At 42.1% G+C, this 13,277-nt stretch overlaps 1 protein-coding gene and 1 long non-coding RNA gene across 11 annotated transcripts in view; one reads left to right on the top strand and one right to left on the bottom strand.

Moving 5' to 3' along the window:
- camk2d2 (calcium/calmodulin-dependent protein kinase (CaM kinase) II delta 2) overlaps positions 1 to 8,696 on the bottom strand; it is a 43,513-nt gene extending 34,817 nt beyond the window's left edge. For all 10 annotated transcript variants that reach the window (XM_044346800.1, XM_044346798.1, XM_044346796.1 and 7 more), the window contains exons 1-2: positions 8,585 to 8,696; positions 5,388 to 5,482 (exon numbers count right to left, since the gene is read on the bottom strand). In XM_044346800.1, coding sequence (XP_044202735.1) covers positions 5,388 to 5,482; positions 8,585 to 8,646 — 157 coding nt within the window. In that variant the 5' untranslated portion in view covers positions 8,647 to 8,696. The remainder of the gene's footprint in view (positions 1 to 5,387; positions 5,483 to 8,584) is intronic.
- On the top strand, positions 8,208 to 8,686 carry LOC122979397. The gene is made up of 2 exons (XR_006402846.1): positions 8,208 to 8,324; positions 8,593 to 8,686. It is a non-coding gene; the product is annotated as an uncharacterized LOC122979397 (long non-coding RNA).
- Positions 8,697 to 13,277: the final 4,581 nt, after the last annotated feature.

Consider the following 13,277-nt stretch of genomic DNA (forward strand, 5'->3'; position numbering starts at 1 on the left):
AAGACAGGACAGGTGTCAGCATCATGACGCAACTGAATGGTTTATGTGATTATTTTCATGTAGGAACATGATGAGTTGGTAATTATGTTTGAGGAAGATGTTGCATGTATAACAATTATAAATGCAATTATAAATGCTTTGGGTTTAATTTACAGAAAATAATCACTATTTTAATCATATTCAAAATGGTCAGAAAAGCTGCAATCAGATATTTTCCCTCTCCCATTGTTCAACCTATAAATCAGTTCTTGGAATATCTTAATCACACACATTCAGTCATATACAAAGATAGATGCACATAAACACCCTTGTTACAGTTTCAGGTTCAGCCTCATGTGTTTTCCTCCCACCCAGAGTCCGGTTGGCGAGACAGATGAGTTTCGAATGAAACCAAAAACCTGGCTCCTTTCAAAAGATGGAATATTTTCAACACTGTGTGTATGTGTGTGTGTGTGTGTGTGTGTGTGTGTGTGTGTGTGTGTGTGTGTGTGTGTGTGTGTGTATGTGCGAGAGAGAGAGAGAGGTAGCAACACGGAGAGTGAGAGAATGACCAACATTTATTTTTAGCCTTCAAGCACCCAGCGAGTCATGTGATCCCCCTTCTTCCCACTGATCCCTCCTTCCTTTCCTTTCCTCCCATTTCTCTGTCTCTCTGTCACAATCTTTCTCTCCCCTGCAATCACATCCCTTCTCCCTCCTCTCCTCTCCTCTCCTCTCCTCTCCTCTCCTCTCCTCTCCTCTCCTCTCCTCTCCTCTCCTCTCCTTTCCTTCCTTTCACTTCAGAGGAGGCGAAACAGAGTCACAATGACACCGGAGGAACACAGGGATGAAGATGATAAGAGAAGGAAAGGAAAGCAGGAGGACAAATCTTTATCTTGCCTAATGACGGAGGGCTACATATGCAAATGTATATATACATGCAGAGGTTGTGGGATATATGGATGCTTCGAAACCCAAACTGCTATCACAACTAGAGATTGATGAGGTACAACGAACATGCTACGGCAAGGGGGAGCCAGGATGACAGGTCAGAGGGGAGATATCATCATCCTCCCCACACTCCGAGATTGGGTACCAAGGCCCAACAAGCCCTTATGACCTTAACACAAGGGCAACTGATCTAAGAATGACTATCATAACTAAGCTGGACACCAAGCACCTCCGTAGTCGATTACCAAGGCTAAGTGACAAAGTACACTCTGAAAGTCTGCTAGAGGATGTGAATGCAGTGCTACGTACTATCCCTACCCAGACCGTAACTGAGACCAATCAGCTGATATACACCACAGCAACAGTGATCCTAGAGACGCTTGGCTACAAGATGAACACCATGAGCCACAAAGAACATTACCCTCCATGGAGAAGGAGGCTGGAGGCCAAGATCAAGGCAACACGGAGAGAAGTTAGTCAACTCTCAGAGCTACAGAAAGGTGTGGGGACGAAAGGGACACCCAGGAAGTACAACAAGCTGTCTATACCTGAGACACTGGAGACTGCCAAGCAAAGGCTCACAGCTCTGGCTACCCGCCTGAAGAGATACACAGGAGAAGCAGAAGCCAAGAGAATAAATAGGATGCTCTCCACCGAACCATCCAAAGTGTACTCTCAGTGGCAAGGTAATAACACAAGAACAGATCCTCCTAGAGCTGAGACTGAACAATACTGGAAGAGCATATGGGAGAAGGAGGCATCACATAACACCAATTCTCAGTGGCTAGTGGATCTAAGAGCAGACCACAGCAATCTCCCAGAACAAGATCCAGTAACTATTACAATGGCAGACATCCAAGGACAAGTGTCAGGTATGAAGAGCTGGACAGCACCGGGCCCGGACATGATCCACACCTACTGGCTAAAGAAACTGACTGCACTCCATGAACGCCTGGCAGCACAAATGAACCAGCTGCTGATAGATGGGACGAACCCAGAGTGGTTAACCCAAGGGTGGACAGTCCTGATCATGAAGGACCCCCAGGAGGGCACGATCCCATCCAACTACCGGCCAATAACCTGCCTCTGTACAACATGGAAGCTCCTGTCAGGCATCATAGCGGCTAAGATGAATAGGCACACAGCCTAATACATGAGTAGGGCCCAGAAAGGAATTGGTAGTAATAACAGGGGAGCCAAGCACCAGCTACTGGTCGATAGAGCAGTCACCCAAGACTGCAAGACCAGGCAGACCAACCTGTGCACCGCCTGGATTGACTATAAGAAGGCCTATGACTCAGTGCCACACACATGAATACTGGAATGCTTGGAAATGTACAACATCAACAGGACACTAAGAGCCTTCATCAAGAACTCAATGGGGCTGTGGAAAATGGAGGCCAACTCAAAGCCAATTGCACAAGTTACCATCAAGTGCGGCATATACCAAGGTGATGCACTATCCCCGATGCTGTTCTGCATAGGCCTGAACCCCCTCAGCCAGATCATCTCAAAGAGTGGCTACGGGTACCGGTTCCGAAGTGGAACAACCATCAGTCACCTCCTCTACATGGATGACATCAAGCTGTATGCCAGGAATGAGCGAGACATCAACTCACTGATCCACCTCACCAGGATCTACAGCAACAACATCAGAATGTCATTCCGACTAGATAAGTGTGGTCGGATGGTATCGAAGAGGGGGAAGATGATCAGGACCGAGGGGGTTGAGCTACCAGAAGGCAGCATTGCAGATGTTCAGGACAGCTACAAATACCTTGGGATCCCGCAGGCAAATGTGAACCTTGAGGAGGCCGCAAGGAAGTCAGCCACAGCCAAATACCTACACAGAGTAAGTCAGGTCCTGAAAAGTCGGCTGAATGGGAAGAACAAGATACGGGCTATCAACATGTACGCCCTGCCAGTCATAAGATACCCCGCTGGTATAATAAGCTGGCCAAAGGAGAAGCTAGAGGCCACTGATATCAAGACAAGAAAGCTCCTCACAATGCATGGAGGGTTTCATCCCAAGTCCAGCACCCTGAGACTGTACACTAAGCAGAACGAGTATCTGAGGTCTCTGTCCAGAAGAGCGCAGTCCTAGGAACAGCTAAGATACTGCGCAGAACCCTCAAACTCCCAGGCCTCTGGTAGAGGACCCGAGTTTGAGGAAGACACCCCCCCCCCCATGGGAGGGGTGTGAGAGGGAGATTATATATATATATATATATATATATATATATATATATCAATGAGGCAGACTGGTTTACACCTCAGCAACGGCTATCATCTCTGTTACAAATTTAGTGTATTTTGCAGTCCTTTGCAGCCCTATTTCTACACCCTATTTCCTCATCACTGTGTCACTCCCACAATGCAATGCAATATTTACACAGTAAGATAAACAGACCTTTTTTGTTTATTGCAATGGATTCCACAATGCAACCCACACATAAACAGATGAGGGATTACAGACAGACACACACAAACACACACACCGCAAATCACAAGCAAACACCAAGTGACAAAAGATAGCAGACAGAGTCATAGTGACAGGACACTGATGCATGCATGAGGGGGGGAGGACAAATATTCAACTGCTGTGAGGAATATGGCATGTGCGCACACACACACACACACACACACACACACAAACACACACAACTTAAGTGTTGAATCACTGCCCTCTCTCTCCCTCTCCTTCCTGTCCTTTCCTCTCTCTTTCCACTGCTTCCTCTCATTCATTGACTCATCTGCTGCTCTTAATGAAATGCTACATAATCAGGATTGCAGATTGCCAGACTGTGGCTGGTTCTATAGATCCTCTACATGTGTGTGCATGCATAGCCAGAAACACACACACACATACACACACACACACAGTGCCTTGATCTGCCTACATTTCATCCACCAATCCTATCCTAAACCCCTTTCAATTATATATACTCACACACGCACATGGACTTGCATAGGCAAACACACACACAGTTGTGGAGTGGGGTTGGTGAGAGGTCATGATCCTGCTAGAGAGAAGGGAATCAGAGTTACAATTCTAGGGCTTATCGCGGAAAGAGGGTAAGACCATATGTGACACGCCAGCATGCCCAGTATGTAAACCTCTACTCACACACACACAGGAAAGAGAGAAAGACAGAGTGTGTGTGTGTGTAGACACACATGCATATGTGGTGATATAACCCTTTGCAGTATTTTTGGAAAATCTTTTCCAGCATGCAAGTGGTGAGACACTGATCTGTCTGCTGAGGTGTCTATTACCAACACTGCACTCAGCAAGCAGGAGGGTCAACATGGGCAGAAGAGAGATAAAAAGAGGGAGAGAGCGAAGGATTGGTGAGGAAAGAGAGAAGAAATCTGAAAGCAAAGAGAAGCAGTGTGAAGGGAGCAATGAAAAGGAGAGATAAGCAATGGAACGATGGAGGAATGAAAGCAGGGATAGATGGTGAGGTATTAGTGTAAGAGAAAATGCAATGAAAACATTTGCATAATCATAATGAAACTATAGGCAGCATGTGCACAATAACAGCCATAGGTTCCTGTAAATGATTACAAATTCAATTTTAGTTACAGGGCTCAGCTCACATCTACACAAGCCTGACGCCTTGTGTGGTAAGAAAGCAGTCATTGGTTATCACAGAAGTGCAAGCAGTGACAAAACACGGCATTGGCTGGAGAGAAGAAGGAACAGCAAGAGCGCAACGCACCATTGGTTAGTTATCACGAATATGCTATTGGCAGTTCCTGGGTCATGCGTGTGCTTGCATGTGCACGTACGAGTGTGTGTATGAGCTAGTGTGAGATAACGTGTGTGTGTGTGTGTGTGCGTGTGTGTGTGTATGTGTGTGTGTGTGCCCAGAGCCTGAGGCAACCAGGCCAACGGCTACAATTACAGTGACGGATGTGAAAGAACTGGGTCGGCATTGCAAGAGATCTGCCCCTGGGACAGCAAGACCAGCCAGAGCCCTGAATCAATACGGAACACATTCACACGCACGCACGCACACACGCACACACACACACACACACACACACACACACACACACACACACACACAAGGTTGTATGTGACAAACATTTACATGGAAACCAAAGGACAGATATAAAAAATACAAAAAGGAATGAGAACATATACCACACAGCACAAAAAGTGCAAGCAGGCACACACAGCTTCAGCATTTACCTTGATGTAACCTGTTTTCTTGAGCTTATTTCTTCTGCAAACAAGCTCACCCAGAAAACTTAATCAACCAAAATCCAGATGAGTCTCTGCCCCTGCGTCCCTGTCTGTCTTTCACTCACAGACACACAAACTTTCTAAGAGCCCCAAAGCCTGATCCAGGGCCAGCAATATTCACAGTTCATGCGCACATAACTCGGTGACATTTGGGGCATGTTTTTCTGCTCATGTGTGTTTCTGTACATGTATTTGTGTTTCTTACCTCTGGCAGAAAGCTTCTTGGTGTTGATGATTTTGGCGGCATACTCCTGTCCAGAGGAGATCTTCACACACCTCCTGACCACAGAGAATGCTCCCCTAAAATGAATAATGAATACACACATAGAAACGCTTATTGACATATTAAAAAAAAAAGGCTTTGAGTGAGTCTAACAAACAGAACCAGACTTAAGATTGATAAAGGTCTGAAAGCTCTTCTTTTTAATCAGCCAATAACTGCAGAATATACCAAATTATACTACATTTGACATGTACTGCAGTTTTATTCTAACCTCTGACAACTAAGAATAAACTTTGGAAAAAGCATGGTGTTTCAGTCTGGCTGGTAGATTAAAACACTGGTTAACCCTTTGTTGAATAAGCCTAAAAAGTAGTGAGACCCGGATAGTTTCCATGGTAACTTAGGTCATATTTATTCAACCTGGCTTTATGAAACAAAATTTCTGGACAATAAGCCTGGTTTACTGAAATAAGTTTAGCTTAACTAGTAATTTTGCTTCATGAAACAGCCTTCAGATGCCATGAAGGTAAGTAATTACAAATATTTCTGAGTTTCAATTTATACTTTACACTCAAATTTCAACATAAAATGCACACAAGTGTGCACGCAGTAACTGTGCAGCAACCCTCACAAACACACTCACTCACCACACTTACAGTACACATTGTCCTAATCACTACACGAGACCATTAACACCAACAAACGTGCCTACCAGCCAACTATTGTTTCAGCCATGTGTTGTTCTGGTGTTTCAGGCACATGTATGAAGATCAAAAAACTAGGTCAGCTATATTTGAGGGAGGAGAAGAGCAGAGTGCTGCATCTCTCATCTCTATGGAGCAGTCTGACTGCCTCAGCTCAACTCAGCTCTGCAGCCATGCAGGCCGCTTTGCTATTCAACCTTCATCTCTGTCTGTGCACGCATTTTCTTTCAAACAGAATCTGTACTCCTCCACAGCCAGACCCTGTTTAGCTCCTGACAACATCAGAGATATCAGGAACTGTTAGAGGCACATTGATGCAGACACTAGAAATACTAAGCTGGGAATACACATTACCTCAAATGAACCTTGTTCTACCCCTTATTGCGCACTGGAAACTGTGATGTTTTAATGTTACATTATCTGATGTGCATTTAAATCAGTGTTACAATATGAGAAATTACTGAAGCTGAAGCAATGTGTACCATGGACATGTTATCTAACATCCTCTGGAGTGAGCAGCTTGCCACTAAAGCTTACCTCTAATTTATAGGGGATTTGGTAAAGAAATTATCATAGCGTAACATATTACATAAGAATTTTACTTGACTATCCTGGATAGTTGTGAAACATGTCACTGTGAACTGTTAACTGTGTCTGCTAACTGAGTCTGTGCAGCACATGTGCAGTAGCTAGCTGCGAAGCACAATTTCTTATGTTTTTGCATTTGAAAGCAAAATAAAGGCAAGCAATGTGAAAGGTTTACAGCTAAATTATCTGCGTTGAGGACATTTCTGTGTTTGTACATGTTCTGCCATAAATATGCTTCCAAAATGAGATAGATTACACTATACATGACTGGCATTGAGCACCTGATTTATGTAATTATATAAAAAAATGCTTCAAAAATGTTTTGGGTAACTAAAGGTCACATAAGCTCATCAAGAGATATGAAGCTAAATCCCATTCAGGACTTCTGAGGACTTCTTTCAGGAATTTTGATATAGCTTAAATGTTTGTGTTAGCCGATTTACTTCAAATCACAAATATTTTACATTACAACTCACCAAGTTGCAAATGATGTGGCTCAATTTTTTTTTTTTCAACAGTTGTACACATCCATTGGTGTCCATTCATTTCCATATGATATGATATAGAAGCGGATGTGTTTCAGGTAATCAAATGCAATGTTTCAAATTATTCTGCACTTAAACTGCATAACCACTCAACAATAATGTAACACTGACACAAATCTATGCTGATGTGAGCTTCAGTGGAAGTGATGGATTACACAACTCCAGCAAGTTTTAAGAGTTTGCTAATTTATTTTTTATATCAAACAGAAATTAGTGGAACAATGAGTTCCTGGAATGGGAGGAAAAATACATCTATAAACCAAGCGTAGCATGCATTTACAAAAATAGCCCAAAATGTAAAGTATGAAAGTCTTGAAAATATGCTGGTATGGTCTTTGGTATGGCTGAATCTGATTTTATTTTTCATGATATTTTCATGCAGCGATATGTTTTCCGCTGCATGAAAATATCTCCTGAAATCATACTTTCAGGATTATTTAAACATTATCAAGTTCCAGGTACTTGGTCAAAAACATTGTGACTTATGTGCATGTGTGTGTTTGTGTGTGTGTGTGTGTGTGTGTGTGTGTGTGAGAGTGTGTTGGGGAGGGGGGAGGGGGTAGGGGGTACTGAACACTGTAAGGGATCAAGTGAGTTAAAAGGTACTATAAAAGCAATATGGCTGCGTTGAAGATGATGAACACAGCATAAGATCACAAACGCAGGAGATTTCACACACACACACACACACACACACGCACACACACACACACACACACACACACACACACACACATTCACACGCAGGTATACGCATATCTGTCTCTCTCAGGGGAGAGGAATTCCCTGCCTGTGTCTGATAATTGACCGCAGCTCGGTGCTTGGCTGGGGAATGTGTCATCGCCAACTACATGGTCTGCTGTCGCTGACTTGGGTAGAAGGGAGGGAGGGGGGGCGGTAGGGTACCAAATCCTACCATATCCAACACCCCGATGCATTTCATCCCGGTTCAGTTTACAACATGGGAGCTCCTCGCCCCCCTGTGGCACCCCAAAGGTCGAAATGCAACATCGGTAGCTGCACAGGATGGAGGCAAAAAGACAACACTCTCGATTCAACACCTTCTTTCGCAAGCACTAACCGTAAGCAGGGCTTCAGATGCGGGATTAAAACAAACAAGATGCCATTGCACGGGCCTCCATGATACATGATAGCGTCAACGGCCCCTGCTCTGTAGGTTTCATGGATCTGTCAGCCGCGCGCACAATCACACATAGAAAAACGCACACGCACAGACACACAGAGCCCAGAATCCGCGTCCTTAAACCAAGGCGGCCTATTGCATAACAGGCTGATATTTCATACAGGGATGATGCTTGATGATTAAAACATGCTTCCTTACTTCCCCAGCTCCTCGAACAGCTGATATTCATCGGTAAATCTCGTGCAGATCGTTAACGCCATCCTGAAGGAGGTGCCAAGGGGTGGAGACGCGGATAAAGTGCACTACTCACAAACGGTATCCACCACACACACAGTCGTCAACGCCGCCCGGTTTTGTCCTGGACCTGCAAGGGAAACGGAGGGATTCATGCAAAACTGGAGCGCATCGGCAAGGTGTCTGGTGGGATGATTTCTGCGGCAAAAACGCAGCTTGCGCAAGAGCTTCAGTCAGGATGAGGACGCTTCCGGCGTTTCGGCGTTGGCTGTTTCTTTATGTTCTTCACATGTAGCGGCTTGTCATATCTCGTAGACGCAGCATTTTGTGTGTATTTCAGTGTCTCTGGTGCGTGTCCGGTCTGCGCTGTGAGTGTTGTCCCTTTGCGCGCACCAGCGCCGCACTACCGCACCTAACCCCGGCTGTGCGCTCCGCCCCTTTGCCTGCATCCTCACACAGGCCAATAACAAACAAAGTATAATAATAACAACAACAATCATTATTATTATTATTATTATTATTATTATTATTATTATTATTATTATTATTATTATTATTATTATTATTATTATTATTATACAACAGTGATATCTGTATTTGAATATAATTTGAAATGGAATGTACAGAACCACATTAAGACTCTGCTTAGGGCCTAAAAGTGAAGAAAAAAACATGAAGAAAATACAACATTTTTCACTTTTAATTTAATCTTGCTCCACTACTAGTATCCTATTAGTAGTAGTAGGACAAGTAGTAGTACATATTATTATAACCCATATTAATACCTCCCATTTCTTTAAAGATACACCTCACCATTTTTACAGTTGTATAGCCTCAGATCCTTTATTTATTATTATTATGTTGTTATTATATATATTATGTACTTTAACTAAAATGTAGTTAAAGTATTACAGTAAAAGTAGTGGTTTGGTCCCTCTGACTGATATATTATTATATATGACATCATTAGATTATTAATACTGGAGCATCCTGTAAGCAGCATGTTACTCTTGTAGCTGCTGGAGGTGAAGCTAGTTTCAACTACTTTATATACAGAAAGCTAGTTTAGTCCAGTGGTTCACAACCTAGGGTTCAGGCCCCTCCAAAGGGTCACCAGATAAACCTGAGGGGTCATGAGATGATTAATGGGAGAGGAATGAAGAAAAAACAAAGTTCTGATACACAAATCTAGTTTCAGTTTTTGGACTTTTTCTTTGACTTATGGTGAAAAATTGGATCATTTGAACATTTATTGAGAACTATGTGAGAAGTTTAAAGGGAAAAATCACTATTTGGTGGAGCTGTTAACAACTCATAGACACCTGAAATGTGACCCTGACTACACACTGCTTTTTGTAAGACGTCAAAGCCAAAAACACTGGTTTCATCTTTAACAATGTGTTGTTTTTCAAAAGCTTGTTATATTATCCATTGTGTCAAATCTTCATCTGAAAATTAACCACGATGTGTTGTTTTTCAAAAGCTTGTTATATTATCCATTGTGTCAAATTCTTCATCTGAAAATTAACTAAAGCTGTCAAATGGAGTAGAAAGTACAATATTTTCCACCGAATGTAGTGGAGTGGATGTATAAAGTAGCATAAAAGGGAAATACTCAAGTAAATTACAAGTACCTTAAAACTGTACTCAAATACAGTACTTGACTAAATGTACTTAGTTACTTTCCACCACTTCTACATATAATGTCTTCTGTGGCTCTGGAGAGACCTTTGTCAGGTCTGAAATAATAACTCCTGTGATGTCATCAGGGTTACCCCCACTTTCCAACATAGTTCCAGGTAAATTACTGGGATAACCCTTCAGGTACCACTAGTGATTTTCACTATTCACACATGCAGCTACATTCAGGAACATTTCTGTCTTGCACCTTTTCACACAATGCCATGGTAATGCCGGAATAGATGGGGAAAGGGACAGCCCAGCAGATGGCATTCATGCAACACTTACTGATGCCAACCACCATAAAACTCAACAGAGGAAGAAGATGGGGCATTTATTTAGCAATAAATAGTCTAATTTTGTGATAAAAGTAACATTACAATGTTCTGAAAGTACTGTAAGCTTATTTAGCTACATAGGAAACGTTTGCTAGCACATTATTTCAGTAACATAGATGCAAGCCAGTAAATTAGCAGCTTATTAACATTTGTCACTTTGCAAAATGTGTGACATTTTTATTTGTTAATACGGTTAGAGTTATGAGACCAAGACACTGGGCTCAGACGAAGAATTCACCCCCACAGCTGCTTCTACTAGCAGACAGGCAGGTAGATGAGGGAACTTTGGGAGACAAGGCAGGGGGCGTCGTGTGGGCTAAACATCTGAGGACCTCAACGCTGAGGATATTGCTCGGGTTGAAAATTTTAGATTGCAGAGAATTGCATATGAACGTGTAAATAGCCTCAGTAGTAATGTCTGTTTCTAAACACAAATAATGCCCATTGCACCTAATGTAATAGTTGTTGTTAGCTGTTTAGCTGTGGATGTTATGATCCTCAGTAAACATATTTTTTTACTATGTATCTTGTAGCTACTAGAAACAAATTCAACGCTTGGATTTACATCAGGCACACCAAGTGTTGGAGCAAAGTTTGGCACAGGACCCCAGCCTGATGTTTGATGTCATCAGCCGTTTGGTACCTGCTGCTCCTCCAACAGTACCTCCTGCTCAAGGACAACCCTCATGGTGTGTTTGCCAGAGATGCAGGGAAATGCCTATGATGGTGGAGAGAAAATGCTGCAAACAACAGCCACCTACGTGCATTTCAACACTACCACACATGGAGGCATACATTTTGCAGGAGGGAGTTTTGTGCCTGGTTAGGAGGATCTGGAACTGGACTTACGTGCTGTAGCTGACCTTTCAGATGCAGGAGAAGACAACCAACACTTTCATTATACAGCATATAGACAGTTTATTGCTTGGCAGTGCGGGATTCTGGGTCCTGGTCACAGAGTGGTCATTCCAAGCTGCTGTGTGTGGTCAATTCATGACCACTTTCCATATGTTCATAGACAATATAGAAATTAGAATCACTGGGTCAACACTAGGCGTGCAATGTCTAAGGAGCTTATCAAAAACAAGTGATAATATCATAATCATAATCATAATATCACTTTAGAAATGTTGTCAAGCTTTATTTTGAATAGGGGTAAAACAAAGTAGGTTGGTTGCAGAGTAACAATGCACAGGTATGTAAGTGTCAATTATTAATGGCCAACATAAACTTTGATTTGTGTTGGAAGATAGGATTCTTGATTCTTCAAAGTGCAATAGCAAGCCTCTACATCTGTGGCAATGTCTGACCTGTGGAAAGAGCATAAAGAATTGGATGTGTGAACAGACAGTTTGATTTATGGATGATTACATCTTGAAGGAAAAAAAAGACTTATTTGTTTTAAAATAATCCTAATTGAAATAAGAATTTGGCCTTGCCAGATGAGGCCTGGCTTATTTTCAAATACATTATTGTGCCTTTTACAGCTTAGTAACAATTAGGAAGTTAACAATAGTGATAATTTTTATCAAGTGATACAACTGTTTACTAACTCATACAATTTTAAGTTTTTGCCCTGCCCCCTGCTGATTTGTGTCTCCAATAGCTCCCATGCCAGACAGCACTCCACATTAACGCTTGTCATCTGGCCTCACTGTTGTTAGTCAAGGCAGACCACGTCCTGAGAACACCCGTTTCTTTATTATTGCCCTTTGAAGATCTGGGATGTAACTGTAGTCCTTTTCTCCTTTACGGTATACAAACTCCTCTTCCTTGAGTTTGTATTATAAAGTTTGCGGTGTCTGAAATTAGAGATTGGACAAGAATATGAAAACAAAATATGACAACTTTTTTTTATATTCCTTGCCATTTTTAAAAAGGCACAGAAAAAATAAACATTATAAATATCAACTTATCTCTATCCAACATAACACTGATCTGGATTCACTGTCTTGACTGGACTCATGATTCGATTATGATCCACCTGTCAACGATTCTCCGCTTTAAAATACTGGGTGGCATTTTTTTATCACTCACTACTGGTCGGTCTCTGCCTCTCTCACCATATCTTCCAGCATATAAAAGGAATGTTAGCCTAATATTTGCCCACAATTCAATGCAAGAGAGGGACAAGTTACAAATCACCTGATTCACTCTGCACATGCGAGGAAGTAGCACCTTGTGGCAGACACAGCTGCTTTTAGAAATAAAAAAATATTTTCGAGGTAAGAAAGTATTTTTTTTTACTTCGTTCATTTTTGTTATAGCATTGCCCGCTTTGTAGATAAACTCATCAAACTTAAATCATGTTAATTATGTGTCTGTGTAGGTATCTGTCATGCAAGTTGTTAGTGCTAACGTTTTAGTTGTTAACTGTAAGGTAAGCTAGTTCACGGCTACAAGAGTCTGGGTTAGTTGTAACAACATGTGAAAAAATGGTTGTGACCTACCCCAAGCAAAAATTCCATGGTATTTATATGTTTACTTTGAATTTCAGTATGCCTAGGCCTTGGAAGAGAAAGACTGACAGGAAGAGAAAGACTGACAGACTTGACAGCCTGTCAATATTTTGAAAAGAACATCAAATGATGTAAAAGAGCAGGGAAAGAAATCTGTGGCAAAAATGTACGGTATATGTC

Source organism: Thunnus albacares, chromosome 3 (assembly GCF_914725855.1).
Source record: "Thunnus albacares chromosome 3, fThuAlb1.1, whole genome shotgun sequence".
Lineage (NCBI taxonomy): Eukaryota > Metazoa > Chordata > Actinopteri > Scombriformes > Scombridae > Thunnus > Thunnus albacares.